The sequence below is a fragment of the Balaenoptera acutorostrata genome, chromosome 14, assembly GCF_949987535.1.
Source record: "Balaenoptera acutorostrata chromosome 14, mBalAcu1.1, whole genome shotgun sequence".
Lineage (NCBI taxonomy): Eukaryota > Metazoa > Chordata > Mammalia > Artiodactyla > Balaenopteridae > Balaenoptera > Balaenoptera acutorostrata.
In genome coordinates, this window is record NC_080077.1 from 14,221,327 (window position 1) to 14,240,340 (window position 19,014).

Sequence of the window (19,014 nt, forward strand, 5' to 3'; positions counted from 1 at the left end):
AATTTTTAAAATCAGAGGAATTGCCCCAAATTGTTAACATACATTTACCTGATATAATGTTTACATACTACATTAACATATGTATTTTGAAAGTGTAAAGATTACCTCAGCTTATCTTTAGGTTAGCTTAAGGATTATGGTGACTTTTAAAGGAAACATTTATTTGTATGCTATTACTAGTATATCATATATTAATAATGAAGGAAAGTAGTCATTGGAATCTCCAAAAGATGACGACAAGTCTAGAGTTTTATTCAGTGCATACTGATTTGTGTCCAGTTGTCGAATCTTGAAGTTAAGAGGAAATGTATCATGTGGTAATGTAGCTGTTTCAATGATTCATGTAGGATGTTGAGCAGAGAGTGCCTGTGATGGATGCTCAGTATAAGATGATTACAAAGACAGCACACCTCATTAGCAAAGAGATCTCCCAAGAAGAAGCTAATGAAATGTTTGCAACCATGTCTGGGCTCAAAGAGCAGCTAACCAAGGTGGGAAAATATTTTAAAGCATGACACTCTGTGCGGGACCAACGCTGCCTCCAGCTCACCTTACTCGTTCTCTGTCACCGTGGGCAAATCATTTACTTGTTAGCAGATCATGTTTTTATTTCTTATTGGGATTCTTCATCTAGTAACTTTGTCGTGAGTTTTAAAAATGAAACTATGGAGCTGATACCAAGCATTACCTTTATTAATTTAGAACTACTAGTAGCTGTATTTTAATAGAAAGATAGACCTCCTCTGGGAGGACAGAGGGACCCGTTGAAAGTGATAAAACAAAGCGGGAAGCAAGGGGAGAAGAATAGGAGGAAGAAGGGGGAGGAAGACATCATATATTTAAATGAGAAAGAATTCCCAAATACCTTTTATTGAGATGTATTTGACATACGTCCACTCTAAGATTATTTATGCTATTTTTCGCTTACACAGCCACAATGCAGTGAAAATTCTCCGTCTTCATCTCACAGAGCTACCTTGGGTTTAAGATATGTACATTTATGCCACTTCTGTGCAGGGAGCTCAGTGAATATCAAGCACTAGCCATAAGCCTTTTCTGTTCTATTGAGGGATTTTCCTTAAGAGTTTGGAAGTTTCACTGGGATTTTTTATCTATCTAAAGTTGAATTTTATGAAGATGATACTGCTGGCAAAGTCTGCTTAGATTGTGTAATTAATATCTGGTAAAAGAAAAGAGTGATTATATAAGTGAATAGAAAAATTTCATAATGAAGAATTGGACAACAAAGGAAAAATAGCAGAAAACCCTGTTAATTAGGAGAGGAAAAGTAGAAAGAGAATAGCCAATATGAAACCAGCTGTGGAGCATTAATGAAAGAGAGGAATAAGTGAGATAGATGAAAATAAGAAGAATCATGGCCAGAAAGATAGGAAAATTTTGTCAAACTGGTATACAGTAGAATGCTAATTTTAAATTCTTTCAAACAGTCAAGTTAAGATTCTTTATAAAGATTGGGTACAATTTGGAGTCAACAACTTGTAACCTTCAAGCAGCCTTTAGAGCCCTGTCTTGGGCTTGCACATCTTAGCCTAGGTCAGGTTTAGTGATTTAGGGAAACTTCTGAGAAAGCAAAGTACTCTTTTAGACACACGTAAGTCATCATGCTTTCTTAATTGCTGCATTAGATGTAGCATCTTGATAAGTTTTCTGTCGTATCCAGGGAAGACTTCTAAAGCACACTGATTTTTATACATGTCAGCAGATTCTCTTTATTTTGTTCAGTAATTTTAGCTGAGCCTTGTGGCAATAGGACAGTAGCATATTTTAGATGATTTTCTCCTTCAGGCAGTGCATCCAAGAGCATGAGGGTAATTATAATGTAAGGAAAAAAACAAATGATCTACTAATGAGTACTTAATTTCCTTTCTTGGTTTCCAAAAGTAATGCTTTGGGAGAAACTCTAAATAAAATGAGGGGAACGGGAAGTTCTTGCAGGATTGTATGAGGTCCCGGATTCCGACATAAATGTGACAAGGCAGACACTTTATGGAGATCTTCATCTCCAGGAGCTCATCATGAAGATAAAGACAATGCTGGTGTATAAACTAACAGCATTTTTTTAAAAGACAAGTAACAGATGAGGGCTGGGCCAGTTCAGACTAGAGAGACATGTTCTTGCGTGAGAACCTTTGTGAATAAGTTTGTGTATGACATGAGCGCTTGTCGTGAGTGGGATGTTGATAGGGGAAGAGTAGCAAAGTGTGGAGCTAGGAGGAGGTTAGGAAAGCACAGGGCCTCTCTGGGGAGAATGAGTCAACACGTTTGAAGTTTGTCTACGGTTAAGGGCTCAAGTAGTAGAGTTCTTGAAAATAAAGTTGGAAGGTACAAGTTGGTCTAGATAATGTAATTCATGACTGTCTTAGGTCAGCTTCTGAGGCCAAAGGGAAGATGGGTTTCAGAGTTTATAAAGTGGAATTTGATGTCATCTGGCTCCCTAACATCATTTAGATGAGCAAGTGCTATCCAGATGGACGATTTAGATGAATTTTCATGAGGAAACTCCATAGCATTTACTTGTCTCAGTGGTATAGCAGTAGTGGGTTTTTTTAACATCAAAATTTAATAATACACAGGAAATATTAAAGAAAGTCACTGGAGCTCTGTAAGCCCAAAATGACCCCATCCTGAAGAAAACATTCCTGAGAGCTATGGTCCTTAATGGCCTTTAATGGAATTTTTGTCTTTGCATTTTTAAAGGTCAAAGACTGTTACTCTCCACTCCTTTATGAGTCTCAGCAGCTGCTGTTACCGTTGGAAGAATTAGAAAAGCAGATGACGGTCTTTTATGACTCACTTGGGAAAATCGATGAAATTATGACAATTCTCGAGCACGAGGCACAATCAAGTGCTCTTTTTAAACAGAAACGTCAGGTAAGGAAAAGTCCCCTTCAGGAGATGGAGTTAATTTAATGCGTGTGTGTTAAGACTGGGGTGCATATAATGATAGAAATTCAGTGACAGGACAAGAAACCTTTTTCTAGACTAGTACTGGCAACTCAAAACAAAAACACATGTCTAAAGATGAAAACCCTATCCACCATAGATAAAATAAAAATTTTATATCTCTCTCGATACTTATATATAGGTATATTTATATAGATAAAAATTTTACAGATACATTTTAAATTGTATATATTTAGCTATATAAAAAAATAAATAATTGCATTCCATTTCTAGCCAGTATCTATCATTTGTGTCTTATGAGATCCTTTCTTGCCTCTAGGACTAGGGCTGTTTACATGACCATAAAATTCTGGAAATATATTTGGAGTGCTAATCATTTTTCTTTGTCTTATTTTTAGTAAGCAGATCTGTATGCAGAACAGCCTCCTACTGAGTGTGGCAGTTAATTCACTTATTTAGTTGGTTTATTATAAATCAACTTATGTATCAGAGGAGGGTGAAACTGATGGGTAAAAGGTTTGCCACTGTTATTGAAATAGATTCATGGAAGGAAGGCAGTGTCACTTAGCAGAAAGAGCAGAGAGTATCTGAAGTGAGTCAGACAGGTATTCAGATCTGATACAGCAAATTACAAAGCCTTGATTAGCTTTATTTCCTCACCTTAAAATGGGGGTGGTGGTACCTAAGTCGAGAACTTCTCTTGGAGATTACATTAGATATTCTATAATGTGACTAACCCATTAGCGCACTGGTAGCAGCTAATATTTATTATTATTATTATAAATATAATATTATTTATTTTTAATACTATTATTAATTAATACTATTATATTAATAATATAATAATTATTATAGTATATATTATATAATTTATTATATATTAATATATATTGTTAATTATATATTAATATATAATATATATTATAATAATATTATTATTAATTAATAATAATATTAATATAACTGGTAGCAACTAATATTTATTGTTATTATTATTAATGGTAAGCCAAAATGATTATACCACCAAGCCCTATTTTAATGGGTTCTCATCTTATTGGATAAAAATTGTTTTTCATTTTGAAGTCACAGTGCCATTTCTTACGTTCCCAAATTGCTGTAAGTTGCCGTCAAAGAATCCTTCCATGATTAAAATTGTATTTAATATATTAATAATAATAAATATTAATACTACTTCATAAGAGTTTTCTAACATATGTTACTTTTATCTGCTAAATCTTCAAAAGAAAAAAGTATGTCCTTACTCTGTTTTCCCAAAACAAAACAGAAACCTTGCTCTTAATATTTGCATCTAAGTTACCCAAACTGGTATCCAAATAACCAGTTTGAAATATTTTCTCAAAGCAATTAAGGATGTTGAAGTGCAAATGGTGTGGATTCACGTCAAAAAATGACTGCTTGCCTTGGGCTGAGCTGAATAGCTTCCATGCTGTCTAGCACAGAAATCGCCAGGATACCAGGTTACAGTCAGAGATGGAAGGGCCTGTGAGTCACCATTGCTTCTCATCTGCAAATGTGTGACAATTGCCAAGTCTTCCCAGGCCCTTTGGTCTGCTGCCTTTTTTGTTAGGATCTGGGGTCCACCATTTTATTAATGAGGTTGATAGCTTTCGAACCTTAGGAATTCAAATGTTGTGTATTTTAGGATACAGAATGATATATAATCTGCTGCATCTGACTTTTAGTAAAGTATTTATAATGTGCATTGGTATTAAATTTATTGAGTCAGATTATAACCTCTTATGTAGATTGATTTCATTATTGTCCTTTCAATAAATTATGGGCCTATTAGTTGGTTGGAGAAATGCAGGTACTTGGCAGATAACAATTTTGATTCTCTGTCATCCTCTGGATGTTATTAAGATGGGCATGAAATGTAAAAAAATTCAGAAAACTCAATGTGACATTTAAATGCCTCATGTAAAAAGCACTGACTTCAGTGATTGCTTAATATTGTGCTCTTCTGAAAAGCAATACTTCTCTGTACTTTCAATTTTACTTATTGCTGATTAAAAGCCTAAAAGCTATATAATGCTGTTCTTATTGTTTCGTAATGGTTACTCTCTTTCTTTCTTGCCCTTTTAAATACTATTGTTGTGGGTTTCCTTTCCTTGTAGGAACTGTTAGCTTGTCAAGAAAGCTGTAAGAAAGCCATGACTCAAATTGAGAAAGGCAGTCATAGTGTTCAAAAGTTTGTGACTTTGAGCAACGTGCTAAAGCATTTTGATCAGACGAAGCTACAGAGAAAAATTGCAGATGGGCATGTTGCTTTTCAGGTAAGTTCTCTGCCTGCTTTAGAGATGTGAAAGAGGGAAACTTCCAAGAAGGAGGACGTAATCATTGCGTTTCATGTCTTCACTCTTGGTAGATGCTTCATCTACTGGTGTTTGGAAACCAATAATTTTACTTCTTCTTTCTCTAATATGAATTAATATTTAAGAGGGTTGATTATTCTCATCATAATGAAATGTATTCTTTCCAACTGTTTTTTGAAAGAAACAATACTCTTTAACAAAATGACATTTTCAATAATGAGAGATCAGTATCCCATTATGGTTATTTTTTAAATCAAGAATATGGTAAAGAAAACTGGAGATTGGAAGAAACATGTGGAAACCAACAGCCGCTTGATGAAGAAGTTTGAGGAGTCTCGAGCAGAGTTGGAGAAGGTGCTGAGGCTCGCTCAGGAGGGCATGGAGGAAAAGGGGAATCCAGAAGACCTCCTGAGGAGACACACCGTGAGTGCATCCCGTGTGGGCCCTTGACCTGGAGGCGTGGGCAGACCATCTTGGAGGAAAAATAAAAAGAGCATAAAGATCTAATACAGAGAAGGAGAGAGACAGAGAGAGACAGAGAGAGAGAGAGTGGGAAAATGAGGAGGAGGAAGAGGAGGAGGGGGGGAAAGAGGAGGGGGGAGGGGAGGGGGGAGAAATGAGTTAGGAAGGCAGAAACTTTTTACGTATGAGACCCACAGAAATGGCAGCAAAAAGAACCTCAGGAGCAGTTGATGAGCTGCCTTATAATTGGCCATTCTCAAGCCCCTGGAGTAGTAGAGAATCACGGGATAAATAATTCAGGCTCTCCAAACTACTAATTCGTTGTTTAGCTGAAAAACTCTTTCATAACTAACGTATTCTTTTTAAGAGATAACTTTAGGTGGATGGCTATGTCTTTGTGCTCATTTCGTAAATCTACCATATCACAGTATAGATACCATGTCACTTGAAATTCGGTAGCTGATCTACAACTTGACCCAGTATTGTGCAGCCATGTCCCTGTTAAGCATACTCATTTAAATCATATCAGTATTGCAAATATGAGTAATCTATTAAATGGTGTATGGAGATGATGGGCCCTCTGAGAACATATATTTTGAGTTACGTTTTCTGAAATTTCAGTGGATATTTGTATAAAACACACGATGAATGCAATGTATTTGTGATGTGGCTGACTGGATTTAACGTTAAGGTCTATGACCGTCCAACATCTTGTTCAAGTTTATACACCTCTACCGTGTGGTACTTTCTTTTGAATCACTGTTGTTTCAAAATATCTCTGCATACATAACCCTGAGACTTTGTGAGACTTAGTCATGTGACTTTGTGAGACTTAGTCATGTGTATTTGTGCATGTTGTATTTGTCTGCTTGGCCTACCATAAAAAATACACAGGCTGGGTGGCTTAAGCAACAGGGATTTATTTTCTCAGTTCTGGAAACTAGAAGTCTATGATTAGGGTACTAGCCTGGCTGGGTTCTGGTGAGGACTCTTCCTTATGTGCAGATGGTCACCTTCTCGCTGTGTCCTCACATGGCAGAGAGTAAGATCTTTAATGCCTCTCCTTATACGGGCACTAATTCCTTCACGAGGGACCCATCTTCATGACCTCATCTAAACCGAATCACCTCCCCAAGGCCCCACCTTCAAATATCATTACCTTGCAGGTTAGGGCTTCAACATGTGAATTTGGTGGAATGGGATGGTGGCAGGGGGCAACACAATTCAGTCCGCAGCATGTGTGCTCATGTGTGTGCTTGGTGTGAATGCAGAAATGGTTCATAATGAACCAGCAAGGTCTGGAACACATTGCCATTAGGGAGTGAGGAGGGATTGTGAGGCTTAGTTCTGGCTTCTACTCAGCTCTCCTTTTACCAGGGAGGAACGAAATCTCTATCACTGTGGGATCAAGGTTTTAGGATCTCTCATTGGCTTTCTAGAATATTCTACCAAATGTGAAAACTGCAAAGATTTTTTTCTAAAACATAAAAAGCCCTAGTTGAATCAGATATGGTGATTTCTGACTCATAACTGTAGGTAATTATAGTTAGTTCCTGAAAGAAAAATGGTAGTTGCCCAGAAGGTTTGAAGAGGGCAGCAGCTGGCTAAGAGGCTTGTTTAGCAGTGTGACTCCTTCACTGTCTAGTGTCTGACACTGCCTTTATCTGCCCAACACTCCTGACCACTTTCCCCCTCTCCATGCCAGGAGTTTTTCAGTCAGCTGGATCAGAGGGTACTCAATGCTTTCCTGAAAGCTTGTGACGAACTCACCGACATTCTCCCTGAGCAGGAACAGCAGGGCCTGCAGGAAGCCGTTAGAAAGCTCCACAAACAGTGGAAGGTGAGTCAGGACAACACGGGAGTGCCATGTATCTTGGATGATGGGAGAGAGCGTGTGGGTGTGAAGGTTCAATTGTCAGAGAAATTTAGAAATCAAGCAAAGTTGTCATAGTTACTTTTCCCATTGAAAAACCTGAACTTGAATAAAACAGGATAAAATATGATAGAATTTTGTTTTTCCTATTTTTAAGTAGCATCAGTTTTATCATAGTACTTATGAGTACTCTTTTTCTTTTCCTGATTATTTTTGGGGGCAGGAACATCAAGGTGTTTAACTTTCTCAGCAACATTTCGTAAACTCTTCCCATCCTAGTTACGTTAGGTATGCTACTGAAATTACAAGAAATATTTCTCATTTCAGTAGCATACCTAACATAATATCTACATTATATATGTATATAAGTATATGTAATTATGTATTATATATATCCATATATATTTGAAGTTTTCAAGGATTTTGCCATCTGGTGTAGCTTGTTATGATTTGAAACATATAAATAAAAACATTGGTTAAGGATTCAATGATGAACAAAGCATATTCCTTTTCCCCCAAAGAGCTTAGATTCCAGTAAGGGAGATGATTAGTTGCAAAATAATAAAAGTATAATATATAATAAGTCTCCAAAAATATATTGTGTAGGCAATATATTGATGAAAGCTTTGAAAGAGAGAAGTGGGCCCACTTGGAGAGCAGAAAACAATGAAGCAGGTAATTAGTTTTGAGCTAGGACCTTAAAGAAGCAGCAGATCTGGGGGCGATGGGGACAAAGAAAGAAAGCCGGAGGGTGTGCCAACGGGGACGCAGGGATCCACGGGGTTCAGCCTGACTGGAGTGTCGTGCGCGGGGCCTGTCGCTTGGAAGCCGACTTGAGAATCTGCATGTCAGGGGAAGCAGCTGCAGGAGAACAGAGACCCTTTGAAGGTGTCGTCCTTGAGGCAGACTGGAGGAAGCTGCTCTAGCGGCAGGTTCACAGTGCTGCTCTGGGAATATTGAGTGGTGAATTTCATACGTACTAGAGGAAGGAGTCACGGGGTCCAGAAGATAGGCAGCCGGAACACTGTCTATCAGGTCGTGTTATTGATACTTTCTGGATTTTTTTTTTTTTACTTATTTTTTTTTTGGCTGCGTTGGGTCTTCCTTGCTGCGCGCGGGCTTTCTCTAGTTGCGGCGAGCGGGGGCTACTCTTCGTTGCTGTGCGCGGGCTTCTCATTGCAGTGGCTTCTCTTGTTGCGGAGCACGGGGTCTAGGGGAGCGGGCTCAGTAGTTGTGGCTCGCGGGCTCTAGAGGGCAGGCTCAGTAGTTGTGGCATGGGCTTAGTTGCTCCGCAGCATGTGAGATCTTCCGGGACCAGGGATCGAACCCGTGTCCCCTGCATTGGCGGGCGGATTCTTAACCACTGCGCCACCAGGGAAGTCCCTGGATTTTTTTTTTTTTAATCTCATTAATGTAGACTAAAAAATCAGCCCTTTGCATAAGAAAAACACAGTTAAAGAAATCATTTTTTAAAAAACAACAAGGACCTACTGTATAGCACAGGGAACTGTAATCAATATTTTATAATAAACTATAAGGTAAAAAAAATCTGAAAAAAAGAGATATGTGTGTACGTATAACTGAATCACTTTGCTGTACACCCGAAACTAACACAATGTTGTAAATCAACTCTGCTTCAATAAAAATTAAAAAACAGAAATACCTTTTTACTTGCTCAATTTGAAAATTAAAAAAAATAAGATGCTTAAAGAAATCCAGGCTTTTTAAGATGTCTTTGCAGCTTAACATTATCATATATGTACTATGGAATAGAGACTATAATTGAAGGCTGTATTTTATTTTACATACACACACACTTTTAAGCTCTCTAGGATATAATCTGTCCTATTCTTTCCAAAGCCCTAACTCATTTTTCTCATCAGTTATCTCAGTGTTTTATTTTAAAGATAATCTTTTAAATCCATAGGAGACAGGTTGGCTAAAATTAAATTGTAGGACTAAAGGTAATGATGAAGCTTATGTTTGTATCAAAGAAGAATGTAAAAAGTTTCACGTTGTTCGCGTGCTGGCTTGCTCGTTTTCTCAGTGTATGCTCCGAGGAAAAGAAGACATGGCAGGTGGTTGGAGCTGTGGGCTGCTTAATCCTGGCTTTTTCACTGATAATATTTCCTTGAGTTCCTTCCCTTGTGTAGTGAGTATAATATCTGTCCTTCCTACCTCACAGGGCTGTTGACAAAATTTAAAGGGACACATGCTAGGAAAAGGGTATGTGGAATCAGTGTGTGATTTAAATTTAGATTCAAATCCAGTTTTTCTACTTAACCCTGAGCCTCAGTGGTCTAATCTTTAAAATAGGAACATTAATACTGCGTGGGGCTATTGTAAAAATTAAGCAGAATAATCACTGTGGAAACACCCAACTAACAGCAGGCTGAAAAGATTTGCTGTGGTCCTGGTACTTGGAAAAATACAAAGCACAGCAGCCCGATGCAGACAATAGGGATTAAATCACATTGGTCCTAAAGGGACTATTTCAGGTTTTCTGCCACTTCAGTTGGAAATGTACAGAAATGGTATCTTATTTTTCGGAATCGTCCCATGGCATGTAGGATCTTCAAGGAGAAGCTCCATATCATTTGCTTCACCTGAAGATCGAGGTGGAGAAGAACATGTTCTTAGCTTCTGTAGAAGAATGCAGAGCTGAGCTGGACCGAGAGACCAAGCTGGTGTCCCAGGAAGGCAGCGAAAAGATCATCAAAGAGCACAGGGTACGTCCCACACACCCTGAGTGCAGTCCCTCGAAGTCACAATGTTCCTTCAAGCATAGAACTGATACTTTCATTTGGGTCTGAAAACACTCAATAGCTTAATTACTTTATACTGCTAGACTAGATGAGTATCTGCTATGAAAATATGAAAGTCTTGCTTGGATTCTCACAGGGATTATCAAAATGTTTATTGCTCATTAGATCTTCTTCAGTGACAAGGGTCCTCATCATCTCTGTGAGAAAAGGTTACAGCTTATTGAAGAACTGTGCCTGAAACTCCCAGTCCGGGACGCTGTACGGAACACGCCTGAGACTTGTCACGTGACCCTCAAGGAGCTCAGAGCTGCCATTGACAGCACCTACTCGAAGCTGGTGGAAGACCCAGACAAGTGGAAGGACTACGCTAGCAGGTAGTCTTGGGGTTGTTCCCAGAGAAGGATGTAGTCTTTCCTAATTCTGTTAATTCAAACATTGTTGCAAAACAAGCCATGATGTATGTTTCATCTCACGCAATAAAGATAATCAGATGGTACAATTGTGTTCATGCTCTAATACAGAAATGCCTCATTTAATTTAAAGAATGAGTTTCAGTCAGAAACAGGGTGAAGCACTTTACTTCCAAGTGACCCAGATGTTGTCTCTTTGAAGCAGAATTAGGCAATCCCTTTCTCCCCGATTTCCTCACATCCCCCAAAAGGGACATCTGCCTCTTTGGGTTTCTGTCTCACTCAGGTGGAGACATGTAAGGCCAGACCTCAGGTGGTACCTTCCTCACTCCCAGGTGCCCAGGTTCTAGGACACATCCTCCTCCACCGCTGAGCTCCATCTACTCTGCCTTCTCTTTCCTTCAAGTGACTGAACACAGGGGCAGCCATTCCTGTGGAAGGAACCATTGCCAGGAAATTTGTTAATCAGTTTGCTAATCAGTCGAATGAAATCTGTTAACCAATTTTCTAATCAGTTGATTGTTAAATTTCCGTAAATAAATTCAAAATAGAAAATGTATTCTAACCATGGGGATATTTTCTCCCTTTAATAAGAAAATACCTGTGTTATTTCAGAATTTCTGAGTTCTCCTCTTGGATATCTGCAAAGGAGACCCAGTTGAAGGCGATTAAGAACGAGGCCATCGATACTGCCAACCATGGAGAGGTTAAATGTGCTGTAGAGGTAAGTTCTGGGCCATTTTTTGTTGTTAGAAAATATCCATGAATAAAAAAATAATGATAACAGTCTAACTGATGTTTTCTTTCTATAAAAAATTAACTTCCTGAAAATTGTCTTAAAATAAGTTTTCTCCTGGTACTGTGGAGAACTGCAGGGGTTTTTTTCTATGGAATCATGTTAGCTTTGAGACTTAGTCATGCTCAGTGGTGCCTCTAATGCAGCTTTAGCTAATGGGGAATCCTGAGAGGAAAATTGCATGCATGGGTGTACAACACAGCAGAGATTTAAGAACTGTCATAGAAAACAAGAACCCTGTAGGTTTTTATACATTTTCAGCTACTCAAAAGCCAGGTTATAGAAAATGAGGGAATTGGGCAAGGTCTCTAAGCATCACTTCTATGTCACTTTCAGCCTGGATGGGATCAGCCTCTGTGAGCATGAGTACCGCCTGATAAACCCAGCCAGGGCAACAGAACCCAGTTTGCATTCTGTGAATGGGACACAGCAATCCTCTCCCTCTTGGCTTGGCTCTTGGTTTTGTAGACACATGCTATGGTGAACATTCTTTATCTTTCAGCATTTTGCACCCTTGCAAGTCACAGAGCTGCTGTTAATGAGAATTTATTTCCTTTCTATTCCTATCCTCTGATTTCCATTTTTTCCTATTAAATTTATAATCCCCTTAAATGCTAAAGGCACTCAACGATATCATGCTACACCTGTAGAAGCATATTTATATTTGCTATTGGTTGCTGTTATAGTACCAAAAAAATTCACATCTTAGAATGAAGAAATCACTTGCTTCTAAAACCAACCATTTTCCTCCATATGCATTTGCCCTGTAAGACCCTGTTGTAGCAGTTGGAGGCCACAGCTCTCATCTACCCAAAGCTGGTGTAGGAGGGAGAGGCTGCCCCAATCACCATTGCCCTGGTCCCTAGACCTACAAGGGCTGCGGTCCGGAGTCTTTCTGGCATCGTCTTGGCCAGTCAACTCTCCCTTCCTGGATTACAGCTGAGCTCCTGTTTGTGCATCTTACTGTCTGGGGTATTGACTTCCAAAAACTAACCAAAATGAGGCATAAAATATGAGTTAATGAAGTTAAAATAAATCTTTAGGGCATCTATTATAATATTCAAAAAGTAAATTCTTCAACAAGAGAAATCCACTAATTTAAAAAAGGACTTTCTTTTTTTTTTTTCAAAAAAATACTACGTTCCTTCCAGCTCATGGAAAATAAGGTGACAAAGTATATAATTCCCAATTTCACGTATTTTTCTACAGTACTTTTAGAAGCATCTTTGTTGTGATCAAGGAAATATATAGATATCTAATTATGGAGGTAATTTTTTGGCACAGAGAGTACTGATTTTACACATTGGGTATTGGAGTTGGGGAAACATTTCTTTCTAGCACTTGTAGACTTTGTTAGAGATGTGAACAAAAAGTGAAATAAGCAGGCATTCTCTTGGTGAATGAATGCCTGGCTCTCCTACCTCCACCTTACAAACCTTCTTAGGTTGAGTACTTTCTTGCTGGAAAGATATGATTCACAGTTGTATTTTGTTCATCAAAGGTGTTCTTTCATTCCAGGAGATCAGAAATGGTGTTACCAAAAAAGGCGAGACTCTCAGCTGGCTGAAATCCAGGCTTAAAATTTTGATTGAAGTTTCTTCTGAGAATGAAGCCCAAAGGCAAGGAGATGAGCTGGCAAAATTATCTAGTTCCTTCAAGGCTCTTGGGATTTTGTTGTCAGAGGTAAAGCATTTACTCATCCTCTAAATGGACAGCTTGGGGTGAAGAATCTGGAAGGTTCCTTTGGGTTGCAGTTTACCAAGTAATTTTATAAAGAATGTGTAGTTTAAACAGAATAGCTCGGATACTTATGTATATGAAGATTGGTGGGGAAGATGAGCAGGATGTTTGCTTTATGGTCTGTGACGTCATTGGATGTTAGTTCAGGTTAACTATCTATATTTAAAGTACAAAGCTTATAGATCCACACTTTGACTCTTACTAAAAGCATTCTTTCATGGTCAGTTTACGGTTAAGAACCCAGGCTTGAGAGTCAAACGAGCCCAGTTCTAGAGCTTAATTCTGATACCCCATTTCCTACGTAACCATGAGCTTGTCATTTAACATCTCTGGACCTTGATTTCTGTACTTGTAAAACAGGGCTAAAAATACTTACCCCAAGAGGTGGTGTCAAGAATTGAATGCAATGATGTATGTAAAGCACTTAGTACAGTGCCTGGAACAGAGTAAATAACTGATAGCTAGTAATAATAAAATATTCATGTTGAGTCATCAGGCCAGTAAAGTCTCTTTCAGGCAAGATCTACTCATTTTAGGCTTGATATACATTTCAATGTTTATAGTCCTTTGTAGATTATACAAACCCATCTACTCCATTTCTAGTAGGGCCACGTCTACCCTTGAAAGAATATTTTTACTGACCAGGTTGTCTTACGAATCTGATGAGTTTGTACATGGGAAGATAATGTAAGAATGTAAAGTATAATAAATAGTTATCAGGATTTCTTGAAATCATTTATAAACTAGCATGGAAAAATGATCACTTGGATGACAAAGTTCCCTGATTCTGAAAGATCTGAAATTCTCTATAGAGAATTAGATGTCCTTAATCTAACAGTTTAATTGATTGATTTTTCATGAAAATCTAGGTTGAAAAGATGTTAAACAACTTTGGAGACTGTGTCCAGTACAAAGAAATAGTCAAAAGTTCCCTTGAAGAGTTAATGACTGGCTCTGAGGAAGTCCAGGAAGAAGCTGAGAAGATCTTGGACACTGAAAATTTGTTTGAAGCACAGCAACTACTCTTTCATCACCAGGTAGAATGCCTGTTTACTTCAGTGTATTTATGCAAAGTTGTTTAGTTACTGAGAACCAGAAAGATGGAGAGTAAGTCTATCCACTGACTGGAGGGGGGAATATGGGGAGCTTGGGAGGCAACTCAGATGAATAGTTAAAAAAATTTGGCACTTCTGTTCTCTCTATTAAACATTAAATATTTTAGAACATCTTGCAAGATAAATTCTCAGCCAGAGCGATTTGATGATACCAAAAAGTTTAAGGAATATTGTGGAAGAAAAATTGATTTTGCTATGAAAACCTTCATAAAATTGTCCTTTGCTAAATTGCTAAATTGTCCTTTCATAACAGAGAAGGAAAGCATAAACAAACTACTTCATATTTGAGATCACTATTCTTTTATTATGTTGCAATCTTTGCTTTTCAATTTACAACTTTGAATACATCCTGGTTTGGGAAATTATAAATTAACATGAAGTACCAGTCCTTTCTGAAGAGTGTGCTCCTACAAAGGATTAGAACCGGAACTAAAGAAATTCTGGTACATATATTGATAATTAACAATTTTAATCAGCTTTACCTGTCAATCTCAACATAAGTGGAAGTATGATTTTCAAATTAATCTAATGACAGAATTTTAGCTAACTTAATATATAAGAAAATGTTAGCTAATTTTATATGTAATAATATATCAAAATGCAAGTTGCATTAAAAGTATATGTAAAAGAGCAGCCTTTAGGCTTTACAGATTTACTTAATAATTATAAAAAGGCTGTGAGTCCAAAAGAAAATAACGCTTAGTGTTATATTGTTCTCAATCACTGTAAAAGTGTTGTTTGGGTTTCAGTTTACTTTAAATCAGAGAAATATGAGATTATAGATATTTACATTAATATTTAAAAACTCTTCACATTTCTTGGACCAGGTGCTTGGCTATGTGGGTGTGTTTACTTTGTGAAAATTCATAAGCTGTATTTTGAGATTTGTGCACCATTCTGTTTGTACATTATACTTCAATAAAAAGTTTATTTTAAAACATAACTTTCCCCAAATATCTCAGACTATTAATCATTCTGAATATACCCTGGAATTAAATCTCTTCATATTAGCATTTTTACAGCATGGATGATTTTAAAAAATTGGAGTTGGGACTTTGTGTTTTTAGGCAGAATATAGTTCTTTAAGAAGAATTATGTCAAATGAATAGTTCTGCCAAATTCCATCTGTAGTATTGCACGAAATATTAAATGTTATCTAAATTAGCACACAATTAAAACACTCTGGCCAAATTAATTATGCTGTTTCCCATTAAAAAACATAAAATATTTATAAATGATGCCCATCTTTGATTACTATAGAGCCTTCATTACTATCTTAACTATTCATCCTAAGTTTAAAATGCAGTTTGGGCCCCTGCCGCGGGAGACTGTACCTTTCCGTAACTCTTAAAGTGCGGGTGTTTATGTCCCTGCCTGGGTGCTTAGAGAGTTAACATTTCTATCCATCTGTTGAACAAATGCTTCCAGCAAAAGACAAAGAGGATCCATGCAAAGAAAAGGGACGTGCAGCAGCAGATCGCACAGGCTCGGCAGGGAGAAGGTGGGCTGCCTGGCCGAGTCCGAGAGGAGCTGCAGAAGCTAGAGAGCACCCTGGACAATGTGGAGCACAGCCGGGAGAAGCAGGAGCGCCGCATCCAGGTAGGAGACCGGAAGTTACGTCATGGGCTGTATTAACTTCCGGGTCACAGGTTACGCGTCTCCTACTAGCTGGAGCAAAGGTTTATTGTTCCCGCCTCTGAGGCACCAGCATTCCATTGAACACTTACACGACTTATCTCTTTCAATCACAGCATCAGCCTTGTGAGACAGGTACTGTAATTAGCACGTTTTCCAAGTGTGGATGCTTAAAAACAAAGAGTTAGAGGATTTTCCCTGAAATCACAGAGCAGTGATCAATTGTAAAGCCAGGATTTTAATCTACACTTGTCTGAATCCAGAAATTTATGTTGGATTATTTCACTTTTCTGGACAGTCCAGCAGTCACACCTTTATGGTTTATTGTGTCCTTAACACATTAACTTAAAAAAGTTCTTGGATTTTTCTTTTTCCACCTGCCCACTGCCTGCTGCACTTCCTTCTCTCTCTTTCATCCTTTCTATTTTTTTGAGAGACATTGGGAGGGTTTCTTTCTTTTGTCCCTTATCTACAGTTAAGTAATAGCCTAAGATTCATAGGACTTTATAGCAGATTAAAAAAACTCAGACTCTTAGGCCATACGTTCTCTTTTGGTAGATGAATTGAGACTCAAAAGGGGAATTCTTATAGAAGATATTAAAATCATTTTTATTCTGTGTAATTGTTTGACATTTGAACTGAGAGTTAACTGGAAGTTAATAACCTGACGAATGGAAATGTGACAATATTTTGTGATACATGCTGATAGTTCATAACATCATATGTTATTTATTTTTTCTAATTTAGGTCACATTAAGAAAATGGGAGAGATTTGAAACAAACAAAGAGACAGTGGTGAGATACCTTTTTCAAACAGGTTCCAGCCACGAGCGCTTCTTGAGTTTTAGCAGTTTGGAAAGCTTATCTTCAGAACTGGAGCAGACAAAGGTATATTGGCAAGACCGCGTAGTCCCTTGGTACCCATTATTCCCAAGAAAAACTGTGTTTCATTTCATTACTTATTATAATTATTTAATCAATTTTTATTGTTTACTTATGATTCACTCTTCAACACATTGGTCAAGTTGCTCTGGGGAATGAAAATATAAATAAGATTGAAACATCAAGATGTTTTCCTTAAAGTGGGAAATAGTTTCCTAATAGATGGATGCATTTCTAAAACATCTTTCTGAAGTCAGTGCTATTTTGAACTGAAACTTGAAGGGCAGGTAAGACATAGAAAAGCAGAGTTTGGGGCAGAAAACCAGCATTCCTGTAATGGGAAACGCCAGGAAGTATAAACGTGTGAGAAATGGGGATTCTCTGCTATAAAGCAGAAAAGGGGAGTGAAGTTGTAAAGGAAAGTTGGGCCACATCACAAAGACTCTTGAAGGCCTAAAGCGTTACTCTCTAGGCTACGTGGAACCGTTAGAGGTTTGTAAGAAGGAGAGTCACATGAGCAGAGCTGGCCTTTAGGGAGATGAGTTTTTTAAGCAGGTGTAGAACATTGAAAGCATAGAAGTCTGGAGTCATGGGTTCTAGTTATAAAGTTATTGCATGCGTACATGAATAGGAACATGAATTAGGGTAATGGGGATGGCAATGGAGATATTGGGACAGATGTAAGAGACAAAGTGAAGGAAAAAACCATGATACCCAAGGTTCTGAGCCTGACAGGGACAATGGGAGCGAGACAGGAAATTGGAGTAGCTGTTAGTGGGGGAAGATGAACAACTGCGTTTTGAACACATTGAGTTTGATGTCCAGTGGGACATCCAAGAGAGAATATTTAGTAGATATGCTTGGTAAGCTCAACCCTGTAAGCTCAAACACCTTGGACACTCAGAGCAGACCAGTAAATTTGTGCGAATCATTTAGAGGAGTTGTACAGGCCCCTTTGGTTCCTATTGCATGTGTTTTGGGTTTATAGAAAGACTGAATTAGTGTAGAAATGTGTTTGTCAATGTATAAGAAAGAACATTCTTACATCCATCCTTTCATAACCTTTAGCAAGGGAACCCCTGTGCTTCTCTTTTCTCACCAGTAAAAGGCTTCTGTGTCTCTTGTACTGTAAATTTGTCACTATTTCTCCTGTTTTTAACTCACTGAGGAGTTTGAAGTTTTATAAGGCCACAGAATCTTTCAATTCTGTATGATTTTCATCAGCCATTTAAATAGAAAATTATTTTTAATTTTTAATTTTAATTATTTTACATATTAAAAATATATCAGGTGTCTTTTATAAATACAAACACATATATTGTGTGAATTATCACATGGGTGTTCCTCCTGGGTTCCATCCAGAGTTTCTGATACCCTGCGGCTCTAACTCCTTTGAATTGGTTTACCAGCTATAGATGAAACAAATGTGATCTTTTTGTCTTATTTTTAAAATTCTCCCTGGCCAATAACCTTGCATACTTTGGGATTGATTTAATGTTGTGAGCTAACAATTATTGAACATGCACTATTTGCTGATCTAATCATTTGATGTTTATCATCTTCTTTAATCACCAAAATAATCCTTAGAGATAGGTACCACTATTAATCATGTGGTATAAATGAGGAAATATAAGGTACAAAGTTGTTACTGAATTTATCCAAGATCTCAGGATTACTAACTGGTGAGGTTGGGATGCAAACCCAAGAGGTCTGAGTCTAGAGCTCATAACCTCAGCCACCATATTATATTTTCATTAAAAAACTGAGCTACTTTACTAATTGTTGATATACACTGCTGTACAAGCATATGTCATCTGGAATAATTGTTCTCTGTTTCTCTGCTTACTTGACATTGTTAATATAGCCTTCATGCCTGTTGTAACCCTTGAGTGGTTGTGCTGTGGAACTTGAGGGTTTTCTGTCTTCCAGTGTGTGTTTATAGCAATATCATGTTTAATCTTCACAGTATGGCTTTACTGATGAGATGAAAATTCAAAGAGTGGTGTGACTCAAGGTCCCACAACTAGTTTGTGTGTGAAGGTCAGAGCCAAGTTTCAACTCTAGACCTGTCTGATGGC

The 19,014-nt window shown here is 37.8% G+C and overlaps 1 protein-coding gene across 14 annotated transcripts in view; it reads left to right on the plus strand.

Moving 5' to 3' along the window:
* The window catches only part of SYNE1 (spectrin repeat containing nuclear envelope protein 1), a 463,872-nt gene that overhangs the window by 156,926 nt on the left and 287,932 nt on the right, over positions 1–19,014 (plus strand). For all 14 annotated transcript variants that reach the window (XM_057527516.1, XM_057527518.1, XM_057527519.1 and 11 more), the window contains 12 exons: positions 348–491; positions 2,719–2,892; positions 5,061–5,219; positions 5,517–5,681; positions 7,426–7,560; positions 10,164–10,322; positions 10,524–10,732; positions 11,384–11,492; positions 13,083–13,247; positions 14,174–14,341; positions 15,848–16,018; positions 16,802–16,942. In XM_057527516.1, coding sequence (XP_057383499.1) covers positions 348–491; positions 2,719–2,892; positions 5,061–5,219; positions 5,517–5,681; positions 7,426–7,560; positions 10,164–10,322; positions 10,524–10,732; positions 11,384–11,492; positions 13,083–13,247; positions 14,174–14,341; positions 15,848–16,018; positions 16,802–16,942 — 1,899 coding nt within the window. The remainder of the gene's footprint in view (positions 1–347; positions 492–2,718; positions 2,893–5,060; positions 5,220–5,516; positions 5,682–7,425; positions 7,561–10,163; positions 10,323–10,523; positions 10,733–11,383; positions 11,493–13,082; positions 13,248–14,173; positions 14,342–15,847; positions 16,019–16,801; positions 16,943–19,014) is intronic.